The 26,390-nt window shown below is 48.2% G+C and overlaps 1 protein-coding gene across 3 annotated transcripts in view; it reads left to right on the top strand.

The window, feature by feature from the left end:
• Nucleotides 1-26,390, top strand: part of nfrkb (nuclear factor related to kappaB binding protein) — a 166,239-nt gene that overhangs the window by 21,264 nt on the left and 118,585 nt on the right. For all 3 annotated transcript variants that reach the window (XM_072486848.1, XM_072486850.1, XM_072486847.1), the window contains exons 6-9: nt 10,622-10,723; nt 11,380-11,453; nt 14,444-14,528; nt 21,737-21,917. In XM_072486848.1, coding sequence (XP_072342949.1) covers nt 10,622-10,723; nt 11,380-11,453; nt 14,444-14,528; nt 21,737-21,917 — 442 coding nt within the window. The remainder of the gene's footprint in view (nt 1-10,621; nt 10,724-11,379; nt 11,454-14,443; nt 14,529-21,736; nt 21,918-26,390) is intronic.

The following is a 26,390-nucleotide window of genomic DNA, read 5'->3' as shown; positions in this document are numbered from 1 at the left end:
GCTACAAGACCAGGTCAGAGGCTAGGATTCTTGCAGCGAGTAACTCTACTCCTGACTCCCCAAAGCTTGTCCACCATTTCCAGGCACAAATCTGGAGTGTAATGAAATGCTGTCCACTTGCCTGGATGAGTACAGCTCCAACGACACTCAAGATGCTTGACACCATCCAGGACAAAGCCCGCTTGATTGGCACCACTTCCACAAACATGCAATCCCTTCACCAATTATGAACAGTAGCAGCTGGGAGTACCATCTACAAGATGCACTGCAGAAACTCACCTTAGGCAATACCTTCCAAACCCACGATCACTACTGTCTAGAAGAACAAGAGCAGCAGATACCTGGGAACAAAACTACCTGAAAGTTCCCTCCAAGTCACACACCACCCTGACTTGGAAATTTTATTTTTAAATTAATTTACGGGATGTGGGGTTGCTGGTTAGGCCAGCATGTTATTGTCCGTCCCTAGTTGCCCTTCAGAAGATGGTGTAGGTACACCCACTGTCCTGTTAAGGAGGGAATTCCAGGATGTTGCCCCAGCAACAGTGAAGGAAAGGCAATATATTTCAAAGTCAGGGTGGTGAGTGACTTGGAGGGGAACCTCCAGGTGGTGGGATGTTAAGTAATGAGTTAAGAGACATTGCAATTAGTTGTCTCATTAATGTTAAGTATCGAATGATTGACACTGATATGTAAAGGGACTTCAGGTGGCCCTTGTGTCAGGTGGTGTGTTAGAGTTTTGTGCAGAGGCTGTGGAAGTGAAATAAATGGTGTTTGGTGAAAAGGAACAGGACTTTTGACTCTTTATACAACGGTAACTAAAACGTATAACATGGGGTTCCCAGGTATCTGCTGCTCTTGTCCTTCTAGATGGTAGTGGTTGTGGGTATGGAAGGTGTGTCTCAGGAACCTTGGTGAGTTACTACATTGCATCTTATAGATGGTACACATGGCTGCCACTGTTCGTCGGTGGTGGAGGGTTTGAATGTTTGTGGAAGGGGGAGCAATCAAGTGGGCTGCTTTGTCCTGAATGGTGTTGAGCTCCTTCAGTGTTGTTGGAGCTGCACTCATCCAGGCAAGTGGAGAGTATTCCATTACATTCCTGACTTGTGCCTTGTAGATGGTGGACAGGCTTCGGAGGGGGTCAGAAGGTGAGTTACTCACCGTAGGATTCCTAGTCTTTGACCTGCCCTGATAGCCACAGTATTTATATGGCTGGGTCCAGTTCAGTTTCTGACCAATGGCAACCCCCCAGACTGTTGATTTTGGGGGATTCAGCGATGGCAATGCCATTGAATGGTAAGGGGCGGTGGTTAGATTCTCCCTTGTAGGAGATAGTCATATGCCTAGCACTTGTGTGGCACGAATGTAACTTGCCACTTCTCAGCCCAAACCTGTATGTTGCCCAAGTCTTGCTGCATTTGGACATGGACTGCTTCAGTATCTGAGGAATCACGAATGGTGCTGAACATTGCGCAGTCATCTGCAAACATCCCCACTTCTGACCTTATATTGGAAGGGAGGTCATTAATGAATCAGCTGAAGATGGTTGGGCCGAGGACACTATCCTGAGGAACTCCTGCAGTGATGTCCTGGAGTTGAGATGATTGGCCTCCAACCACCAAAACCAGCTTCCTTTGCCAAATGTGACTCCAACCAGCAGAGAGTTTTTCCCCTGATTCCCATTGACTCCAGTTTTGCTGGGGCTCCTTGATGCCATATTCGGTCAAATGCTGCCTTGATGTCAAGGGCAGTCACTCTCACCTCACCTCTGGCATTCAGCTCTTCTGTCCATGTTTGAACCAAGGCTGTAATGAGGTCAGGAGCTGAGTGACCCTCTCGGAACCCAAACTGTACATCTGTGAGCAGGTTATTGCTGAGTTAATGCCGCTTGATAGCATTATTGATAACTCCTTGCGTCATTTTGCTGATGATGGAGAGTACACTGATGGGGCAATGATTGGCTGGGTTGGATTTGTGCTGTTTCTTGTGTACAGGACACATCTGGGCAATTTTCCACATTGCTGGGTAGATGTTGTAGTTGTACTGGAGCAGCTTGGCTAGTGGTGCGGCAAGTTCTGGAGCACAAGTCTCCAGTACTATTGCTGGGATGCTGTCAGGGCCCATAGCCTTTGCAGTATCCAGTGCCATCAGCAGTTTCTTGATATCACATGGAGTTAATCGTATTGGCTGAAGACTGACATCTGTGATGCTGGGGACCTCTGGAGGAGACCGAGATGGATCATGCACTCGGCGCTTCTGGCTGAAGATTTTTGCGAATGCCTCAGCCATGTAGTCTGCACATGTGTGCTGGGTTCCTCCAACATTGAGAATGGGGATATTTGTGGAGCCTCCTCCTCCAGTGAGTTGTTTAATTGTCCACCACCATTCACGGCTGGATGTGGCAAGACTACAGAGCTTAGATCTGATGCTTTCACTGTGGAATCGCTTAGCTGTCTATTACTTACTGCTTATGCTGTTTGGCACACAAATAATCCTGTGTCGCAGCTTCACCAGGTCAACACCTCATCTTTCAGTATCCCTGATGTTGCTCCTGGCATGCTCTCCTGCACTCTTCATCGAACCAGGGTTGATCCCCTGGCTTGGTGGTAATGGTAGATTGGGGGATATGCCGGGTCGTGAGGTTTCAGATTGTGGTTGAATGTAATCCTGCTGCTGCTGGTGGCCCACTACGCCTCATAGATGCCCAGTCTTGAGTTGCTGTTCGCAGTCTATTCCATTTAGCACTGTGGTAGTGCCACACAACACGATGGAGGGTATCCTCAGTGTGAAGACGGGACTTTGTCTCCACAAGGAATGTGTGGTGGTCACTTCTGCCAATCCTGTCATGGACAGATGCATCTGCAGCAGGCAGATTGGTGAGGATGATGTCAAATATGTTTTTCCCTCTTGTTGGTTCCCTCACCACTGCTGCAGTCCCACGCTAGCAGCTGTGGCTTTTAGGACACGGCCAGCTTAATCTGTGGTGGTACTACTGAGCCAATCCACTCTTGGTGATGGACATTGAAATCTCCCACCCAGAACATATTCTGCAGCCTTGCCACACTCTGTGCTTGATCAAGTGATGATCAACATGGAGGAGTACTGAGTCAATGTTGAGGACTCCCAGAACAACTCTCTCCCGACTGTATATCACTGTGCCGCCGCCTCTGCTGGGTCTGTCCTGCCGGTGAGACACGACATACCCAGTAATGATGATAATGGTGTCTGGGACATTGTCTGTAAAGTATGATTCTGTGAGTATGACTATGTCAGGCTGTTGCTTAACGAGTCTGTGAAACAGCTGGGTCAAAATCCTGGGACTCACTCCCTAACAGCACTGTGGGTTTCTACACCAGAGACTGCAGTGGTTCAAGAAGGCAGCTCACCACCACCTTCTTGGAGGGCAGTCAGGGATGGGCAATACATGCTGGCACAGCCAGCGACATCCACGTAAATGAATAAAGAAAATAAGGGGACTGGGGGGAGAGGGTGTGTGTGGCCCGCAAACAATATCGCTCACTTTCGCACTTACAGCTTACTTTGTTTACGAATACAATTTCTCAATTATTTTTTTTAAATCTTTATTTTCCTTCTAAAACCTTCCTCCTGGGAATGGTTGTCGAGTTTACTAATTACTGATGGAATAACAATAACCACGTAAACAAAATTAAATACTTTCCAGTGGGTTTTTTCCTTGTTTATATTTGTTCAATTAATTATTTTGGGATTAAAGTTTGAATGAGAGAAATCTGGGATAAAAGAAGAAAAAATACTTTAATACCAGCTACTGGGGGAGGATAATGCCAGCTACTGGGGGAGGATAATGCCAGCTACTGGGGAGGATAATGCCAGCTACTGGGGGAGGATAATGCCAGCTACTGGGGGAGGATAATGCCAGCTACTGGGGGAGGATAATGCCAGCTACTGGGGAAGGATAATGCCAGCTACTGGAGGAGGATAATGCCAGCTACTGGGGGAGGATAATGGCAGCTACTGGGGGAGGATAATTGCAGCTACTGGGGGAGGATAATTGCAGCTACTGGGGGAGGATAATGTCAGCTACTGGGGGAGGATAATGTCAGCTACTGGGGGAGGATAATGTCAGCTACTGGGGGAGGATAATGCCAGCCACTGGGGGAGGATAATGCCAGCTAATGGAGGAGGATAATGCCAGCTACTGGGGGAGGATAATGTCAGCTACTGGGGGAGGATAATGCCAGCTATTGCAGGAGGATAATGCCAGCTACTGGGGGAGGATAATGCCAGCTACTGGGGGAGGATAATGCCAGCTATTGCAGGAGGATAATGCCAGCTATTGCAGGAGGATAATGCCAGCTACTGGGGGAGGATAATGCCAGCTACTGGGGGAGGATAATGCCAGCTATTGCAGGAGGATAATGCCAGCTATTGCAGGAGGATAATGCCAGCTACTGGGGGAGGATAATGCCAGCCACTGGGGGAGGATAATGCCAGCCACTGGAGGAGGATAATGCCAGCTACTGGAGGAGGATAATGCCAGCTACTGGAGGAGGATAATACCAGCTACTGGGGGAGGATAATGCCAGCTAATGGAGGAGGATAATGCCAGCTAATGGAGGAGGATAATGCCAGCTACTGGGGGAGGATAATGCCAGCTACTGGGGGAGGATAATGCCAGCCACTGGAGGAGGATAATGCCAGCTACTGGGGGAGGATAATGCCAGCTACTGGGGGAGGATAATGCCAGCCACTGGAGGAGGATAATGCCAGCTACTGGAGGAGGATAATGCCAGCTACTGGAGGAGGATACTGCCAGCTACTGGAGGAGGATAATGCCAGCTACTGCAGGAGGATAATGCCAGCCACCGGGGGAGGATAATGCCAGTTACTGGAGGAGGATATTGCCAGCTACTGGGGGAGGATAATGTCAGCTACTGGGGGAGGATAATGCCAGCCACTGGGGGAGGATAATGCCAGCTATTGGAGGAGGATAATGTCAGCTACTGGGGGAGGATAATGCCAGCTACTGGGGGAGGATAATGCCAGCCACTGGGGGAGGATAATGTCAGCTACTGGAGGAGGATAATGCCAGCCACTGGGGGAGGATAATGCCAGCCACTGGGGGAGGATAATGGCAGTTACTGGAGGAGGATAATGCCAGCTACTGGGGGAGGATAATGCCAGCTACTGGGGGAGGATAATGCCAGCTACTGGGGGAGGATAATGCCAGCTACTGGGGGAGGATAATGCCAGCTACTGGGGGAGGATAATGCCAGCTACTGGGGAAGGATAATGCCAGCTACTGGAGGAGGATAATGCCAGCTACTGGGGGAGGATAATGGCAGCTACTGGGGGAGGATAATTGCATCTACTGGGGGAGGATAATTGCAGCTACTGGGGGAGGATAATGTCAGCTACTGGGGGAGGATAATGTCAGCTACTGGGGGAGGATAATGTCAGCTACTGGGGGAGGATAATGCCAGCCACTGGGGGAGGATAATGCCAGCTACTGGAGGAGGATAATGTCAGCTACTGGGGGAGGATAATGTCAGCTAATGGAGGAGGATAATGCCAGCTACTGGAGGAGGATAATGCCAGCTACTGGGGGAGGATAATGCCAGCTACTGGGGGAGGATAATGCCAGCTACTGCAGGAGGATAATGCCAGCCACCGGGGGAGGATAATGTCAGCTACTGGGGGAGGATAATGCCAGCTACTGGGGGAGGATAATGCCAGCTACTGGGGGAGGATAATGCCAGCTACTGGGGGAGGATAATGCCAGCTAATGGAGGAGGATAATGCCAGCTAATGGAGGAGGATAATGCCAGCTACTGGGGGAGGATAATGCCAGCTACTGGGGGAGGATAATGCCAGCTACTGGGGGAGGATAATGCCAGCTACTGGGGGAGGATAATACCAGCTACTGGGGGAGGATAATGCCAGCTACTGGGGGAGGATAATGCCAGCTAATGGAGGAGGATAATGCCAGCTACTGGGGGAGGATAATGCCAGCTACTGGGGGAGGATAATGCCAGCTAATGGAGGAGGATAATGCCAGCTATTGGAGGAGGATAATGTCAGCTATTGGAGGAGGATAATGCCAGCTACTGGGGGAGGATAATGTCAGCTACTGGAGGAGGATAATGTCAGCTACTGGGGGAGGATAATTCCAGCTACTGGGGGAGGATAATGCCAGCTACTGGGGAGGGATAATGCCAGCTACTGGAGGAGGATAATGCCAGCTACTGGGGAAGGATAATGCCAGCTATTGGAGGAGGATAATGCCAGCTACTGGAGGAGGATAATGCCAGCTACTGGGGGAGGATAATGTCAGCTATTGGAGGAGGATAATGCCAGCTACTGGGGGAGGATAATTCCAGCTACTGGGGGAGGATAATGCCAGCTACTGGGGAGGGATAATGCCAGCTACTGGAGGAGGATAATGCCAGCTACTGGGGAAGGATAATGCCAGCTATTGGAGGAGGATAATGCCAGCTACTGGAGGAGGATAATGCCAGCTACTGGGGGAGGATAATGTCAGCTACTGGGGGAGGATAATGCCAGCTACTGGGGGAGGATAATGTCAGCTACTGGAGGAGGATAATGCCAGCTACTGGAGGAGGATAATGCCAGCCACTGGGGGAGGATAATACCAGTTACTGGAGGAGGATAATGCCAGCTACTGCAGGAGGATACTGCCAGCTACTGGAGGAGGATAATGCCAGCTACTGGAGGAGGATAATGCCAGCTACTGGGGAAGGATAATGCCAGCTACTGGGGGAGGATACTGCCAGCTACTGGGGAAGGATAATGCCAGCTACTGGGGAAGGATAATGCCAGCTATTGGAGGAGGATAATGCCAGCTACTGGGGGAGGATAATGTCAGCTACTGGAGGAGGATAATGCCAGCTACTGGTGGAGGATAATGCCAGCTACTGGGGGAGGATAATGCCAGCTACTGGGGGAGGATAATGCCAGCTATTGGAGGAGGATAATGCCAGCTACTGGGGGAGGATAATGCCAGCTACTGGGGGAGGATAATGTCAGCTATTGGAGGAGGATAATGTCAGCTACTGGTGGAGGATAATGCCAGCTAATGGAGGAGGATAATGCCAGCTACTGGAGGAGGATAATGCCAGCTACTGGAGGAGGATAATGCCAGCTACTGGAGGAGGATAATGCCAGCTACTGGGGGAGGATAATGTCAGCTACTGGGGGAGGATAATGCCAGCTACTGGGGGAGGATAATGTCAGCTACTGGAGGAGGATAATGCCAGCTACTGGAGGAGGATAATGCCAGCTAATGGAGGAGGATAATGCCAGCCACTGGGGGAGGATAATACCAGCTACTGGGGGAGGATAATACCAGCTACTGGGGGAGGATAATGCCAGCTACTGGGGGAGGATAATGCCAGCTAATGGAGGAGGATACTGCCAGCTACTGGAGGAGGATAATGCCAGCTAATGGAGGAGGATAATGCCAGCCACTGGGGGAGGATAATACCAGCTACTGGGGGAGGATAATGCCAGCTACTGGGGGAGGATAATGCCAGCTAATGGAGGAGGATAATGCCAGCCACTGGGGGAGGATAATACCAGCTACTGGGGGAGGATAATGTCAGCTACTGGGGGAGGATAATGCCAGCTACTGGAGGAGGATAATGCCAGCTACTGGGGGAGGATAATGCCAGCTACTGGAGGAGGATAATGCCAGCTACTGGGGGAGGATAATGCCAGCTACTGGAGGAGGATAATGCCAGTGTCTCTTTCTTTTGGGTAACCAAATAAACTAAATCCAGTAAGTGAGGGATAAATTAAAAGGCATTCCGTCTATGACTCTAATGGGATACTGCATTAAAGTAAACGGAATTTCAAAGGTAATTTAAAGCATAAAACAAGATGTGATCAAGGAGTCACGAGAACATCCCAGTCCTCACAGTGCCCACTGGGTATGGAGGGCCTCAATTGCACCGGCGGACACCATTTGTCCCTATCCAGGGACACCCGGCAGCGAGTATAGCTGTGAAAAAAGGGGTTTGCAATAGATGGCCTGTTAACGGCCAACTTGGCCAGGCCCATGAGGAGGTCCTCCTCCCTTCCTGTCCCCCCCCCACACCAGGTGGATGACTATCAGGGGGGTGGGACTGAAGTGCAACCAAAAAGAAAGTAATGGATTTTTCAGAAAGCTAAAAAGAGGATGCAGCCTAGGAAAACTTACATACATGTGGTCCACAGACTGTGCAAGGCTGAAAAAGGCACAAACATTTTGGGAGTCCGTGAATCAACAAGTGTATTGGACTACTGCATATAGCACCCACCACCCCCAGATTCCCAAATGTAAGGGATAGCCCGCCACTGGGTACCTCTGCTGCTGGACGGCAAAAAGGCGCACCAGGGTCTGTCTGGACGGTGCAAAAATGCAAGGAAGTGAAAGGGTTGCAGCAACAGCCCATACAGGAAACTCCATTGTAGGGCACAGAGGGCATTTCCGTGAGGCGACTCAGATTGAGGGACACTGGCATCTGAGGGAGGGCATGGGTGGAGCAGGTTATGCAGGGGTACACAGATTCCCTCGGAGAGAGGGGGCCAGATTACGCAGGCTCCCTCACATGGGCAGAATATGCAGGCTTTCTCGGGGTCCAGATTACGCAGGCTCCCTCGTGCTGCCAGGTTACGCAGGCACCCTTGGGCGGCCAGGTTATGCAGGTCCCCTTGGGCAGCCAGGTTACGCAGGCTCCCTCGGGCGGCCAGGTTACGCAGGCTCCCTCGGGCGGCCAAGTTGCGCAGGCTCCCTCGGGCTGCCAGGTTGTGCAGGTTCCCTCGGGCAGCCAGGTAACGCAGGCTCCCTCGGGCGGCCAGTTTTGCAGGCTCCCTCGGGCAGCCAGGTTACGCAGGCTCCCTCGGGCAGCTAGGTTACGCAGGCTCCCTCGGGCAGCCAGGTTACGCAGGCTCCCTCGGGCGGCCAGTTTTGCAGGCTCCCTCGGGCAACCAGGTTACGCAGGCTCCCTCGGGCAGCTAGGTTACGCAGGCTCCCTCGGGCAGCCAGGTTACGCAGGCTCCCTCGGGCGGTCAGGTTGCGCAGGCTCCATCGGGCGGCCGGGGTGCGCAGGCTCCCTCAGGCGGCCAGGTTACGCAGGCTCCCTCAGGCGGCCAGGTTGCGCAGGTTTCCTCGGGCAGCCAGGTTACGCAGGCTCCCTCAGGCGGCCGGGGTGCGCAGGCTCCCTCAGGCGGCCAGGTTACGCAGGCTCCCTCAGGCGGCCAGCTTACACAGGCTCCCTCGGGCTGCCAGGTTACGCAGGCTCCCTCGGGCTGCCAGGTTATGCAGGTTCCCTCGGGCTGCCAGGTTATGCAGGTTCCCTTGGGCTGCCTGGCAAGGCAGGCTCCCTCAGGCTGCCAGGTTACGCATGCTCCCTCAGGCGGCCAGGTTACACAGGCTCCCTCGGACGGCTGGGGTGCGCAGATTTCTTCGGGCAGCCAGGTTGCGCAGGCTCCCTCGGGCGGCCAGGTTGCGCAGGCTCCCTCGGGCGGCCAGGTTGCGCAGGCTCCCTCAGGCGGCCAGGTTACGCAGGCTCCCTCAGGCGGCCAGCTTACGCAGGCTCCCTCGGGCTGCCAGGTTATGCAGGTTCCCTCGGGCTGCCAGGCTAGGCAGGCTCCCTCGGGCTGCCAGGTTACGCAGGCTCCCTCGGGCGGCCGTGGTGCGCAGGCTCCCTCGGGCGGCCGTGGTGCGCAGGCTCCCTCGGGCGTCCGGGGTGCGCAGGCTCCCTCGGGGGACTGGGGTGCGCAGGCTCCCTCGGGCTGCCAGGTTACGCAGGCTCCCTCGGGCTGCCAGGTTATGCAGGTTCCCTCGGGCTGCCAGGTTACGCAGGCTCCCTCGGGCGGCCAGGTTACGCAGGCTCCCTCGGGCTGGCAGGTTGCGCAGGCTTCCCCGGGCGGCCAAGTTGTGCAGGCTTCCTCGGGCGGCCGGCGTGCGCAGGCTCCCTCGGGCGGCCGGGTTGCGGCCAGGTTGCGCCGTCTCCCTCGTCTCCCTAGGGCTGCCAGGCTATGCAGGTTCCCTCGGGCATCCAGGTTGCGCAGGCTCCCTCGGGCGGCCAGGTTGCGCAGGCTCCCTCGGGCGGCCAGTTTGCGCAGGCTCCCTCGGGCGGCCAGGTTGCGCAGGCTCCCTCGGGCGGCCAGGTTGCGCAGGCTCCCTCGGGCGGCCAGGTTGCGCAGGCTCCCTCGGGCGGCCAGGTTGCGCAGGCTCCCTCGGGCGGCCAGGTTGCGCAGGCTCCCTCGGGCGGCCAGGTTGCGCAGGCTCCCTCGGGCGGCCAGGTTGCGCAGGCTCCCTCGGGCGGCTATGTTGCGCAGGCTCCCTCGGGCGGCCAGGTTGTGCAGTTCCCTCGGGCAGCCAGGTTACACAGGCTCCCTCGGGCGGCCAGGTTGCGCCGGCTCCCTCAGGCGGCCAGGTTACGCAGGCTCCCTCAGGCGGCCAGGTTGCGCAGGCTCCCTCGGGCTGCCAGGTTACGCAGGCTCCCTCTGGCCGCCGGGGTGCGCAGGCTCCCTCGGACGGCTAGGTGGTAGATCCAATTACATGACAGGAAATTTGTAATTTATCAATATCCTGTTTTTGATTTGCTGATGTTCATATTTCACTGTATTTCAGAGATGTGCTCCTGGCTCCCAAGCTCTCCAACATATCCCTCAAATCCCAGTGTGGCACTGAGAGCTGTACCCACCCTCTGCACTCAGGACATGAAAACAGTCAGTAAGTGTCATCCTGCTTCATTCCATCTCTCTGTGAATATTCTGATCAGTCACTGAAACCTGTTTGCTACAACTCTTGCAGAAATTCCTCAACCTCAATATGATCATTCCAAGAAAGGGGAATGAGAGAAAGCCAGGACTTGTGGTGAGAGTCAGACTACCAGAGAGCCAGATACAGTTTCAATTTACCTTCATGATCATATTTATGGATTTTAAATTCACTCAATGGGCTTGTGGAATAACTCAACAGGGTTCAGCAGAGGGGCTGTTTAGCACAGGGCTAAATCGCTGGCTTTGAAAGCAGACCAAGGCAGGCCAGCAGCACGGTTCGATTCCCGTAACAGCCTCCCCGAACAGGCGTCGGAATGTGGCGACTAGGGGCTTTTCACAGTAACTTCATTTGAAGCCTACTTGTGACAAGCGATTTTCATTTCATTTCATTTCAGAGGGTAACTGAGGTATCCCACACCTCTGCTCATCAGTGAGATGTGACAACAGTGCGCCACTGCCAGGCTGCGTCTCGCCCACCCCCTCACCGGCGTGGCATCCCCCCCCCCCCCCCCCCCCCCCCCCCCATCCATCTCCTTCCACTTGGTGCGGGTGGGATTGATGGGACGAGTCAGTTCCACAGACATTAACGTTTTTAATGTTTTCCAGATAAACCTGAGCTGAGAGATGAAGAGTTGAAGATAATGTTAAGGAAACATGTTGAAAAGCGAAGACAGCAGCCGGTAAGCTGAGCTGTGGAAGGGTGTGAGGAACCAAATGTTACCCTGAGTTGTTTGGATTAATGTAGTTGAGTGCAGTCTGCTGATGCAGTGTGCTCAAGCGCAAACGTATTTCACTTGGGCCAGGGTTAACCCACGACCCAGAAGATATCAGCTTTGATATTTGTTTAATGCTGAGAGGGGTGCCTAGAGGCACGGTTGGCTTTATGGATGAAGAGTAAGTATTTTAGCCTTAGTTCCTGCATCTGATCATTATCCAAATTCCTGAAGATCATCTGATCCCATGAGATGATGTGCCCATCCCAAATGAAAGAAAAAGCAGCTTTTATTGAGAACTTTTCAGGACCAGCAGACATCCAAAATCAATTTGGCATTGAATTACTGGTGAAGCGTGGTCCGTTATAATGGAGGAAACACGGCAACTGATCAGTTCACAGCATGCTCCCACAAAGCAATGTGAGAACAGTGAAGTAACCTGTTCTTCTGATGTTGATTGAGTGATAAATCTGGCCAAGACATCGGGGAGAACTCCCTGCACTTCTCCCAAATAGTGTCATGGGATCTTTCACATCTGCCTGAGCCAGCAAATGGGTCCTCGGATTAATGTTTCATGTGGAAGACAGTACTTCAGTATTTCCTCGCAAGTGTCCTCTAGTGCCCCCCTACATTTTTGTGCTAGATCCCTGGAGTGAGATTTGAACTTGGAGAACCTTGAGGTAACAGTGCTACCAGCTGAGCCACAACTGATGTACAAATTGCAGTCTGGCCACATAGACCACTGGCAAAGAATCCCACCGACAACTCCTCATTCTCCATTACCACCATGGACAAGCTGACTATCCTGAATGTTTACAAGCTGCTGATAAAAACATGATTAAACATCACCCAACAAACTGCAAACCACCCAGCCATCTCCACGGGTGATTTTAGCAGCTACCACTGCACATGAAAGCTACCAAAAGGTAGACGGCACCAGCCTTGACTACACAGGCTCAGCAATCAGTAATCTCACTCCCTTGCTCGGTTTCCATAGCATTGTCATTTTTCTCCTTTCAAACATTTGTCTAATTCTGTTGAAATTCTGTCTAGTTTGTTTTGAATCTGCTTCATCAACCTTTCAGACAAGGACCCAATTCATTTATTTAGCGGTTTTCTCAACTTGCCAACTTCAAAGGTTCGCGAACATTCAGCCACAGATCAGAACTCAATGTGTTAAAAAAAAATCCTTGTGTTGCCTCTTTTTTTTGCCAGTCACCATATATATATAGCTACTGGAAACATTTTCTGGAAACAGTTTCTCCTCATTTACCGAAAACCACTCAGCAGGTGGTTTAGTCTTTCCACATAACTGATGCCCCCAAACGTAAGAATATAAGAACTAGGAGCAGGAGTAGGCCATCTGGCCCCTCGAACCTGCTCCACCATTCAATGAGATCATGGCTGATCTTTTGTGTAAAATGACCTGCAGTAATTTCAGGAAACCTCTTCTTCATCCGCTCTCAGGCTTTGATAACCTTCCTAAAATGTGGTGCCCAGAATTGGCCTACAGCCTAACCAGTGTTTTCTAAGGATTTAGCATAGCTTTCTTACTTTCCTACTCTTTCCCCACTGTGTGTATCAGCTGAGTCTCAGTTTAACACACACGTCTTAGAATTACTCGGTTCTGGATTAAAGTCCCGTCTCAGGGCTTGAGCACAAAACTCATAAGTGAGGGTTGTGGGACACTGGTTCCCTCTACCATCCGCTCCTTTGACATGGTTGTGCGATCAAGAGCATTAGTCCTCGGAACCGTCTCTCATATACCTTTATCACGTCATCTGCAACCTTTGAAATGATGCCCTGTCCCAAGACCCAAGTTCAGGTCATTTAGATAAAAGCATCAAAAAGAGTCTGAATACCAATCCCTGGGGAACACCAGTCTGTCCAGTCTGAAAAACAGCCATTCATTATTAATCTCTGCGTTCTGTCCCTCAGCCAATTTTATATTGATGCTGCCTCTGCCCTTTTTAATTCCATGGATTTTTATTTTGCTAACTGGTATATTATGTATATATTATGTGGTACACACACGTGCTTTGAAAGTCCATACAACAACAGATGTGAAGGCTATGTGGATTGGTTATGCTAAAATTGACCCTTTGTGCCCAAAGATATGCAGGTTAGGTGGAGTTACAAGGATAGGGCAGGAGAGTGGGCTGAGGTACGGTGCTGTTTCGGAGGGTCGGTGCAGACCCGATGTGCTGTATGGCCTCCTTCTGCACTGTAGGGATTCTTTGAAACACTATGATAACAACATCACCCTTTGTCTCCCAATGTTTAGACTACGCCTCCTAGTCCGAGACTCTCCAATCTGATTTGTTCCCTTTTGTACCTTGGAAACCTTGATTAAATCACTCAACCCTAAATTCCAGGGCATGTATTCGTAATTTGTGTAATTGTTCCTCGTAATTTAACCCTGGGCATCCTTGTATCTTTCTGGTAAATCAATGCTGTGGTCCCTCTGAACCCACTATACCCTTGCTAAATACTTAGTGCCCAGCACTGAACACAGTATTGCAACCGAATTGCTCTCTTATGCATCAAAACCCAAAGCAAAGTGTCTCTGTAGAAACAATAATGTGGAAAATAAAGGAATCCCCAAATGCCCTGAAGCAAAAGGAACCGATGGACAAGATTTCACTTTTTAAGACTTTTACTGTAACAGTTAAATGCAAAATCAACATAAAATTAAGCATGCAGTAGTTGACAAGTGGCGTTGCAATAGAAATGTAAATTTCATCTTTAACAGCTGATATGGTTTGATGCTAATGGAAAGAAGTCATTCAAAGTTTTTGTGGATTCCTTTTAATAGTTGTGGAGATCCAGTTTCAGGGCTATTTAAAGCAATTGCCACATCCTGTACCGTACCCATCTCCCCACCTTCCACCCAGCCCTTGTTCCACCCTCTGCTGCAGCCTTTCCATTATCTTTCTCTCTCATTTTCTGATCCCCAGGACCATCCAGACCTAGCTACTGGCGACCTAACTCTCAACGACATAATCACCCGGATGAATGCCGGTCGAAGGGGCTCACTAGCAGGTGAGTGGAACCCAATATCTGTTTTATTCATTCAAAGGTTGTTAGAACTGTGGCAAGTCCAGTGTTTATTCCCTATTTCTGGTTACCTTTAGAAAGTTGTTGGTATGCTGCCTTTTATTTGATACAACTGGATTTCTTGATCGGTCTTTCAGTGAAGAGTCACCTTATAGATCATACTAGCTAAGGACAGCAAGCCTCCTTCAAAAAAAGACATTTGGGAACCAGTTGGATGTTTTTGACAATCCAACAGCTTCATGGTAACTTTTGTCACTCCCAGGTTTCTGTTACCAGATGTTATTATTTAAAATTAAATTTGCATTCGCAAGTTGGAATTTGGGACTCAATTTCTAGGGATCATTGTATCCCTACCTGGTATCTGCTTAGAACGCCACCAACTGTGCTTGGATGGTAGTACTGATTGCAGAGTCAAAGTGGGGGAGTGATGGACTGGGTACCTCTGGCTAGTGAGCCTGCTAGTGAGGACTGGCTGGACCGTGTGGGGTGCAGGGCTAGGGTGGGGTGTCTATATGGTTTGGGATGAAGATTCTGGCCTGTTGCCTTCTGCTGTAGGTTTGTTATTTAGCTATTGGGCAAAATGTTCTTGAACAGTTTGAGATGCTTCCATATTTTGTGTCAATAGAGAGCTGTTTGGTTCCATTCTGGGCTCGTGTTTTGATCTGTGTTTACTGTTGAAACAAATTGTCACTCCTAATGGAACGCTTCAAACACTTGGCCAGAAGAGAAAAAGATCAGTGCATGAGGTAGGCAGGTAAGTGATGGGCAGCTGGCCAGTGATTTGAAGGATGGTTAAATGGCTGGAAGGAGTGGAAGTGATGGAAAACAATTTTTTAAATCTATCTCAGAATGTGGGCTTTGCTGGCTAGTCCAGTATTTATTGCCCAGCAGATGCATGGGAATTGAGCTGTCTTTTGAACCGCTGCATTCCATGTGGTGTAGGAACATCCACAGTGCTTTTCGGAAGTGTCTCAATCCTAACTTATAATACTGGCCTATCAGATCCCCGAGTGAAACCTGGCTTGATAGATCTTAACTTTGTTTTATTTTAAGAAACCATTGAGATCAGTTACCAGGATGCTGCCTGGACTGGAGGACATGTCTTATGAAGAAAGGCTTTTCTCACTGGAGAGAAGAAGGACGAGAGGTGGCTTGATAGAGGTGTACAAGGTGATGAGAGGCATGAATAGAGTGGATAGCCAGAGACTTTTCCCCAGGGCAGAAATGGTTGTCACGAGGGGACATAATTTTAAGGTGATTGGAGGAAGGTATAGGGGAGATGTCAGAGGTAGATTCTTTACACAGAGTGGTGGGTGCGTGGAATGCACTGCCAGCAGAGGTGGTGGAGTCAGAGTCATTAAGGACATTTAAGCGACTCTTGGGACAGAGATAATGGGACATTGTCTCCACTAATCTCATCCTTCAAGTTTGTAGACTCAGCATTGGTGTCAGGCACAAGCATCCCAAGAATAACCAGAAAGCAGAAGGATGACGGGAGGGAAGAATTAAAACAATCACTGGAGAAAAGCGCACGAGGAAAACTAATGGGACTGAAGGCTGACAAGTGCCCTTGACCTGATGGTCTGTATCCTTGGGTTTTAAATGAAGTGACTGCCGAGATGGTGGATGCATTGGTTGGGCAAAGGATTTGGCAGATCAAGGATAATGTGCGAACATGTGACTTTGTCTACTTTGACAGGAAGAATAGAAAAATTTAATATCTTTTAAATAGAGAGACTGTAGCATGCTGCGATACGTAGGGATCTGAGAGTCGTACATAGAACATAGAACTGTACAGCACAGTGCAGGCCCTTCGGCCCACGATGTTGTGCCGAACTAGTCTGAAACTAAGATCAAATCAACCTACTCCCAATCATTCTAGTGCACTCCATATGCCTATTCAATAACAGCTTAAAAGTTCCGAAAGTGTCCGACTCCACTACCATAACTGGGAGTGCGTCCCACGCCCCGACCACTTTCTGAGTAAAGAACCTATCTCTGACATCCCTCCTATATCTTCCACCATGAACCTTATACTTATGCCCCCTTGTAACAGCTACATCCACCCGAGGAAAAAGTCGCTGAACGTCCACTCTATCTATCCCTCTCATCATCTTATCATCATAGAATTTACAGTGCAGAAGGAGGCCATTCGGCCCATCGAGTCTGCACCGGCTCTTGGAAAGAGCACCCTCCCCAAGGTCAACACCTCCACCCTATCCCCATAACCCAGTAACCCCACCCAACACTAAGGGCAATTTTGGACACTAAGGGCAGATTTATCATGGCCAATCCACTTAACCTGCACATCTTTGGACTGTGGGAGGAAACCGGAGCACCCGGAGGAAACCCACGCACACACGGGGAGGATGTGCAGACTCCACACAGACAGTGACCCAAGCCGGAATCGAACCTGGGACCCTGGAGCTGTGAAGCAATTGTGCTATCCACAATGCTACCTTGCTGCCCTCAATTAATATACACCTCAATTAAGTCACCTCTCAACCTCCTTCGCTCCAATGAGAAAAGCCCTAGCTCCCTCAACCTTTCCTCATAAGACCTACCCTCTAATCCAGGCAGCATCCTGGTAAATCTCTTTTGCACCCTTTCCAATGCTTCCACATCCTTCCTATAATGAGGTGACCAGAACTGCACACAATACTCCAAATGTGGTCTAACCAAGGTCTTGTACATGAATCTTAACATGTTAGTTTGCCGGTACAGCAAGCGATAAGGAAAGCCAATGAAATGTTAAACTTTATTGCAGGGGGGATGGAGTATATAAGGAGGGAAAACTTGCTAAAACTGGAAGGACATTGGTAAAACCAGACTTCGAGTATTGTGTGCAGATTTGGCCACCTTACCCACCGAGGGGCACACTTACGTTGGAAGAAATTCAGAGAAAGTTCACTGGCCTGATTTCTGGGATGAAGGGGTTTGTCTTATGAGGAAGGGTTGAGCAGATGGGGCCTATACTCAGGAAAATAATAGGTGATCTTATTGAAACATATAAATTCTGAGAGTTCTTGACAGGGTAGATGCTGCAAGGATGTTCCCCCTCATTCGGGGATTCTAGATCAAGGGGCATGGTTTAAAATTTATGGGTCTGCTGTTTAAGACTGAGGTGAGGATGAATTTCTTCTTTCAGTGTCACTATTGTTTCTTCCACAGGGAGCAGTGGAGGCTGGGTCATAAAATATTCAAGCTGAGTTAAGACAAATCTTTGATCATCAAGTTGGCAGAGAATTATAGGGAATAAACAAAAAAGAAATAAGTTAAGGTCCTGATCTTATCAAATAATGGAGGTAAACTCGGTGGGCTACTCCTATTTCTTACGATCATTATGAAGCATAAGAATAAAAAATTAATATGGCACGGAAGGAAATAGTAAATATTGATCTGACTTTAATGAAAGCCATGAAGTCAGGAACGATATGGCCTGTAGAGAGATTTAGGGAGGAGATTCCATAACCTGGGGCCTAGCTAGTGTTATGACATCCTGGGCTAATGCGCGGTTAATTCCAGCCCCGCGTGACCGGGAATCACAACACAAGTGAATTAACCAATAATTCCTATACAAATACCTGAAGTCTTTGGCCCTTGGCTGCCCAATAATCACAGTCATCAGGTTTGTAAATGCAAACCCAATTACTGTTTATTTCTAACAAGAACCTGAATGTAATATACAGCAGACACAACCAGTTAACTGTTAGCTAATACTTAATCCCACTTTAACTTGCCCCCACCCTCTATGTACACACACACAAGACAGACAAACACAAAGGGGTAAAAATCATAAGTGAAAGGAAGAAAGAACCTTTGTTTCAAATGATGGTTTTAGCACATTTTTTAGGTCAATTCATTGGCCACCAGCCAAACTGAGTCCCAACCCATCTCTCTCTTTGGTAGCTTCTGTTTAAACCACAGCCTGATGGATTATTCTGTTTGAATTAAAGATACAGGCTTCTTGCCTTGAAATGACATGTCCAATAATCATTCATGGATCAAAAATATAACAGCAAAATAAAAGAAAGGGGAAATAAGGGAATAAACAGGAAGGACCCTTACCCGAGCCACTGAACTACTGCCTCCACTGGGCAAAGGATGGAGGGAGAGTGTGGAGACAGGGGAAGAGAGATTCTGAGGATTTAGGAGATTACGGAGAGAAGGGCAGGATGTAAAGGGGGTAAATGCAATGATTTTAATTGGAGGCATTGGAAAATTAAGAGAACTGAGCTGGTGAGCAAGGACAAAGGCTGTAGGTAAGTGGGAGTGAGTGAGTTCAAGTTTGTTGCGAGTGAAGGGTAGGAGGTCAAGCAGGAGAATATTGGAATTGTGAATCACTGGCATGAATCATGGTTTTAGCAATTTCGAGGGTATTAGGCGGGAACTTTCAAAAGTTGATTGGGGGTGCCTATTTGCAGGCATGGGGACAGCTGGTATGTGGGAGTCTTTCAAAAAGGTGTTAACTAGGTGATTGTCTTGGCAGATAAGGCAAAGGAAAATCCAAAGAGTTATTACAGATACATAAAGGGTAAAAGGGTGAATAGGGAGAGGGTAGGGCCTCTTAAGGATAAACAAGGTCATCTATGTGCAGATCCACGAGGGATGGGAGAGGTCCGAAATGAATATTTCTCATCAGTATTTACTGTTGAGAAAGGCACAAATGTTAGGGAAATTGGGGAAATAAAAAGTGATGTCTTGAGGAGTGTACATATTACAGAGAAGGAGGTGCTGGAGGTATTAAAGCACATCAAGATAGATAAATCCCCGGGACATGATGAAATGTATCCCAGGATCACGTGGGAGGCTCGGGAGGAAATTGCCGGCCCCCTAGCTGAGATATTTGAATCATCGACAGCCACAGGAGAGGTGCCTGAAGATTGGGGGGTAGCAAATGTTGTGCCCTTGTTTAAGTAGGGCTGTAGGGATAAGCCTGGGAACTACAGACCGGTTAGCCTTACTTCTGTAATGGGTAACTTGTCAGAAGGTATCCTGAGGGACAGGATCTACCGGCATTTGGACAGGCAAGGGCTAATTAGGGAAAGTCAGTATGGCTTTGTGAGGGGAAAGTCATGTCTCACGAATTTGATTGCGTTTTTTGAAAGGGTAACCAAGAAGGTAGATGAGGGCAGTGCAGTCGACGTTGTCTACATGGACTTTAGCAAGACCTTTGACAAGGAGCCGCATGGAAGGTTGTTGCGAAAGATTAAATCTCTCAGAATCCAGGATGAGGTAGCCAATTGGATACAAAATTGGCTTGGCGACCGAAGCCAAGAGGGTTGTTTTTCAAACTGGAGGCCTGTTACCAGCGATGTGTCTCAGGGATCGGTGCTGGGTCTACTGTTATTTGTTATATATGTTAATGATTTGGATGAGAATGTAGGAGGTATGGTTAGTAAGTTTGAAGATGACACCAAGATCGGTGGCATAGTGGATAGTGAACAAGGTTATATAAGATTGCAACAGGATCTTGGAACAATTGGGCCAGTTGGCCAATGAAAGGCAGATGGAGTTTAATTTGGATAAATGTGAAGTGATGTGTCTTGGTAGATCAAATCAGGGCAGGACCTACTCAGTTAATGGTAGGAGTTGGGGAGAGTTACAGAACAAAGAGATCTAGGGGTACAGGTTCATAGCTCCTTGAAGGTGGAGCCGGAGGTGGACAGGGTGGTGAAGAAGGTATTCAGCATGCTAGGTTTTATTGGTCAGAATATTGAATACAGGAGTTGGGACGTCTTGTTGAAGTTGTACAAGACATTAGTAAGACCACACATGGAATATTGTGTTCAGTTCTGGTCACCCGATTATAGGAAGGATATTGTTAAACTAGAAAGAGTGCAGAAGAGATTGACAAGGATGCTACCCGGACTTGATGGTCTGAGTTATAAGGAGGGGCTGGATAGGCTGGCCTTTTTTCCCTGGAGCGTAGGAGGCTCAGGGATGATCTTATAGAGGTCTATAAAAATGACGAGGTGCATAGATAAGGTAGATAGACGACAGCTTTTCCCAAAGGTAGAACAGTCTAGACCTAGAGGGCATAGGTTTATGATGAGAGGGGAGAGATACAAAAGAGACCAGAGGGGAAATCTTTCACACAGAGGGTGATGAGCATCTGGAACGAGCTGCTCGAGGCAATTGTGGAGGCGGGTACAAATTTTTCCTTTTAAAGACAGTTAGACAGTTACATGGGCAAGATGGGTAGAGACGGATATGGGCCAAATGCGGGCAAGTGGGATTAGTTTACTGATAGAAACTGGGCGGCATGGACAAGCTGGGCCAAAGGGTCTATTTCCATGCTGTAAACATCAATGACTAATTAGTGAACTCGGGTCGGGTGAGGACAAGTGTTTTAACAGGGATGGAAGTGTGGTGGAGTAGACAGCTCTGGGATTGACAGGAACCTGAATTTGCGAATAGCCCAATCTAGTGCAATAATATCCGAGGACGTCTTCATTGATGAGAGAGCAGATTTTGGGTTATGGAGTAAAGATAATGAAAACATTTTCTGAGTGTTCAGCTGGAGGGATCTATAGGTTATGGAGACTGGATGTTTGATATCATCTTCCGATGAGTGGGATTGACGAAAGAAGCTTCAAAGAATGGGCGCTATGTGTCAGCGGTGTACATATGAAAGTGAATGTGTGGTGTTGCAAAGGAGCAGCATGTACAAACGAGAGGGAGGAAGAACCAATTCTTGAGGTTAGCATGTGTTAGTGTCGGACAACAAAAAATTGAAATGCCAGAAATGCTATCTCCCAAGAATTAATAAAAATGATTTTAGATTTCGGGAATGAGGATGAGATATTGGAACTGTGAATTTGAGACATCAATAATGGTTTTAGCAGTTAGTGCAGCTGAAGAAATGCTGCTCAGAACACGGTGCATTCATACAACACGCATTTAACGTCAAAAACACCCAGAGTAACTTCACAAATTGGCTTCAGAAAGAGAGTCTGGAGTAGAAATGGAGAGGCTAGGAGGGCAGGCCAATAAATGTCTTCAGAGAATGCTGTCAAATGGCATGGTGGCAAGTTTAAAAAGAGATGGTGAGCTCTGCTTCTGGCTGTAGTACTGATTGATAGCAATGGTCACATGGAGTGTCCAACTGCTCTTACTGCAGGAGCAGGCCCTGAACTCAGCAAGGACGTGAGAAAATGTGGAATTAATGTTTTGCTTTCTACCCCACAAAGCTTTATTAGACCTTTCATTCCCAAAGAAACGAGTGAAAGATAAAGAGGAGAGGAAGAAAAAGAAACTCAAAGTGATAAAAACAGAGCCAGAGGATTTGGCAGAATCATCAGGAGGTGAGGGATCTACTGCAGCACCTCCTGAGCAGGTGGTCATAACCAGGCCGGTCAGTGCTCCTGAACAGTAAGTAACTTGCGATTTATTGGATATCTAAACCTCTGCTATGTGAGATTGGTGGAGTTCTGAATCTGACCAGTATGAGTGGATTGGTTGAGATGCCTGGATTCCTGTTATAGTGAGCATAGGCCCAATCTCATCAAGTGTTCCAGCTACTCTGTTCCTCAAATGAAAGGCACACAGCCAGTGTGGCTTCTGGCTGGAGCACTGGCTATTGGAGATAGTGTAGGGTGAATTGTGTGTCAGCATTTGGTTTGAAGGAGAGACTCTGACTGTACCCTGGTATTTAAAATGCTCTTTCGCTCTTCCCGCGTCACCAGACAATGCATGCAGGAACAGTAAAAGACATGTCGTCATTGTCTAGAGGAATAGTGCCAGAAGACTGGAGGATAGAAAATGTTGTCCCCTTGTTCAAGAAAGGGAGTAGAGACAGCCCCGGTAACTATAGACCAGTGAGCCTTACTTCTGTTGTGGACAAAGTCTTGGAAAGGTTTATAAGAGATAGGATGTATAATCATACAGAAAGGAATAATTTGATTAGAGATACTCAACACGGTTTTGTGAAGGGTAGGTCGTGCCTCACAAACCTTATTGAGTTCTTTGAGAAGGTGACCAAACAGGTGGACGAGGGTAAAGCAGTTGATGTGCTGTATATGGATTTCAGTAAAGCATTTGATAAGGTTCCCCACGATAGGCTATTGCAGAAAATACGGAGGCATGGGATTCAGGGTGATTTAGCAGTTTGGATCAGAAATTGGCTAGCTGTCAGAAGACAGAGGGTGGTGGTTGATGGGAAATGTTCAGCCTGGAGTTCAGTTACTAGTGGTGTACCACAAGGATCTGTTTTGGGGCCACTGCTGTGTGTCATTTTTATAAATGACCTGGAGGAGGGCGTAGAAGGATGGGTGAGTAAATTTGCAGATGACACTAAAGTCAGTGAAGTTGTGGACAGTGCAGAAGGATGTTGCAGGTTACAGAGGGACATAGATAAGCTGCAGAGCTGGGCTGAGAAGTGGCAAATGGAGTTTAATGCAGAAAAGGGTGAGGTGATTCATTTTGGAAGGAGCAACAGGAATACAGAGTACTGGGCTAATGGTAAGATTCTTGGTAGTGTGGATGAGCAGAGAGATCTCGGTGTCCATGTACATAGATTCCTGAAAGTTGCCACCCAGGTTGAGAGGGTTAAGAAGGCGTACAGTGAGTTAGCTTTTATTGGTAGAGGGATTGGGTTTCAGAGCCATGAGGTCATGTTGCAGCTGTACAAAACTGGTGCGGCCGCATTTGGAGTATTGCGTGCAGTTCTGGTCGTCGCATTATAGGAAGGATGTGGAAGCATTGGAAAGGGTGCAGAGGAGATTTACCAGGATGTTGCTTGGTATGGAGGGAAGACCTTATGAGGAAAGGCTGAGGGACTTGAGGCTGTTTTCATTAGAGAGAAGAAGGTTAAGAGGTGACTTAATTGAGGCATACAAGATAATCAGAGGATTAGATAGGGTGGACAGTGAGAGCCTTTTTCCTCGGATGGTGATGGCTAGCATGAGGGGACATAGCTTTAAATTGAGGGGAGATTAATATAGGACAGATGTCAGAGGTAGGTTCTTTACTCAGAGAGAGTAGTAAGGACGTGGAATGCCCTGCCTGCAACAGTAGTGGATTCGCCAACACGAAGGGCATTCAAATGGTCATTGGATAAACATACGGATGATAAGGGAATAGTGTAGATGGGCTTTAGATTGGTTTCACAGGTCGGTGCAACATCGAGGGCCGAAGGGCCTGTACTGCGCTGTAATGTTCTATGTTCTATGGCAGATAACGGCCTTCCTCAGCAGTATCTGTGGCCTCAGTCAGAAGGATAAGGGTAGCAGACACATTGAAACACCACCACCTCCAAGGTCTCCTTTGAATCGCGCACCATCCTGACTTGAACATATGTCAGTGTTCCTTCATCTTCACTTGGTTAAAACCTGGAACTTCCGAGCTGAGAGCATTGTGAAAGCACTTTTAAGAACACAGACTGCAGCAGTTCAGGGAAGTGGCTCACCACCACCTTCACAACAAAAGGCAATACCCACAGGGTGGCCAGTTCACCTCCGTTAGCTGGACAGCTGGTTTGTGATGCAACAGGGTGGGTTCAACCCCCATACCGGCTGAGGTTATTCATACCTTCTCAACCCTGCCCCTTGTCTGAGGTGTTGTGATTCTCAGGTTAAATCGCCCTCAAGGGGAAAAGCAGCCTATGGGACTATGGTGACTTTATCCCAAGAATTAATTTTTTAAAAGTTTGTAGACTTCCTGAATAAGATGTGTATGTGGTAACCAAAGAAATGCGGCACAGATCAAAGATTCTTGCGTTCATATAACACACCTTTAAAGGGGGACAGTCTTGTAAAGTGTTTCCATGAGTAAAAACCAGTAGAACAGTGTGTTCTTGGAAGCATTATAAAGCAGCAGGAATTTACAGAGATTGACATGAGGCTACGAGGGTTTTTTTAAAGACTAGAATGGAAATTCTTAATTTGGTTTATTTGGGGACGTGGCACCAATGCAGCTGAGCAAAGACTGGGCTGATGAGCAAGGGGGTAATAATTCTTTGAGTGAGTCAGGAGGGAGTAGAGAGAAGAAGAGCCAATGCAGTCCTGAGAATGAAACTATGTCAGGACATCTGGAGAATGGAGCAGAGGCTCTGGAGTACAGCTCATTAACAAGAGAAGGCTTGTGATTGAGGACCTGAATGCCGTTAATAGCATGCAGATTCCATACTGTGTTGAAGCAAGGCAGACTAGGTGGTGATGAGTAGATGAAGCCAGCATTTTGAATGGAGCTCCTGCAGATCGACGGCTAATTATTTTATTGAAAAATCAACATGGCAGCAATGGCGAGTTGTCAGGGTGATACAAATAAAACAAGTAAACATAATTCATTACCAACATTGAAATCAAAATAAAGAATAAAATAATAAAAGAATTGCACAATTCTGAACAGTTAATTATGCAAGAACATAAGGAGCGGCATGGTAGCACAGTGGGTAGCACTGTTGCTTCACAGCTCCAGGGTCCCTGGTTCGATTCCCATCTTGAGTCACTGTCTGTGCGGACTCTGCATGTTCTCCCTGTGTCTGCGTGGGTTTCCTCCGGGTGCTCCAGTTTCCTCCTACAAGTCCCGAAAGACATGCTTGTTTGGTGAATTGGAATTCTCCCTCAATGTAGTGGGATGACTAGGATGTTTTCACGGTAACTTCATTGCAGTGTTAATGTAAGTCTACTTGTGACACTAATAAAAATTATTATTTATTAGACACAGAAGCAGGAGTAGGCCACCAGGCCCCTCAAGCCTGCCCCGCCATTCAATATGATCATTGCTGATCTATGCCGGCCTCAGCTCCTTTTCTATGCCAGTTCCCATGGTCCTCTATTCCTCGATCTATCAAATATATATCCACCTCCACTTTTAATACTTCCAATGATCCAGCCTCCACCACCCTCCGGGACAGACAATTCCTGAAATTCACCACCCTCGACGAGAAGAAATTTCTTCACACCTCAGTTTTAAATGACCGGCCTTTATCTTGTAACTATGACACCTTGTTCGAGACTCTCACACTAGTCAAAACATCTCACCATCTACCCTGTAAAGCCCCCTCCTATATGTTTGATTAAGGTCACCCCTCACTCTTCTAACTTCACGAAATACAGACCCAGACTATTTAGTCTATCTGGACAGGGCAACCCTCTCATCCCAGGAACTAGCCTGGTGAATCTCCTTTGGACTGCCTTCTTATTATGTCCTTTTTTTTAGGTAAGGGGGCCAAAACTATATGCAGTATTCCAGGTGAGGCCTCACCAATACCTTGTACAATTGCAACAAACCTCCCTATTTTTAAACTCCAACCCCTTTGCAATAAATGGGGCTGGTTTAGCACACTGGGCTAAATCGCTGGCTTTTAAAAGCAGACCAATGCAGGCCAGCAGCACGGTTCAATTCCAGTACCAGCCTCCCCGAACAGGCGCCGGAATGTGGCGACTAGGGGCTTTTCACAGTAACTTAATTGAAGCCTACTCGTGACAATAAGCGATTTTCATTTTCATTTCATTAAAGGCCAAAATGTCATTTGCCTTCTTCACTACTTGTTGGACCTGACTGCTAGCTTTTTGTGATTCATGCACTAGAAACCGAGATCCCTCTGTACATCATTCATCTGTCTCTCTCCATTTAGTTCATAATAATCTGCCTTTTGATTCTTCCTACCTAAGTGCATGACCTCACATTTCCCCACATTAAACTTCATTTGCCAGGTTTCGCCCAGTCACCTAATCTATCTATGTCCCATTGCAGAATCACAATCTGCCCTTCCACCTATTTTCATGTCATCGGCAAATTAGAAAACCTTACATTCTGTTCCTTCCTTCAGGTTTTTCTGTGGAATCTGTTGAGGCCAAAATGTTGTGTAGTTTCAAGAAGGAATTAGATACAGTTCTTGGG

Source organism: Scyliorhinus torazame, chromosome 21, assembly GCF_047496885.1.
Source record: "Scyliorhinus torazame isolate Kashiwa2021f chromosome 21, sScyTor2.1, whole genome shotgun sequence".
NCBI classification, from domain to species: Eukaryota; Metazoa; Chordata; class Chondrichthyes; order Carcharhiniformes; family Scyliorhinidae; genus Scyliorhinus; species Scyliorhinus torazame.
The sequence above is the reverse complement of the archived record's forward strand: the minus strand, read 5'-3'. Positions and strand labels throughout refer to the sequence as shown.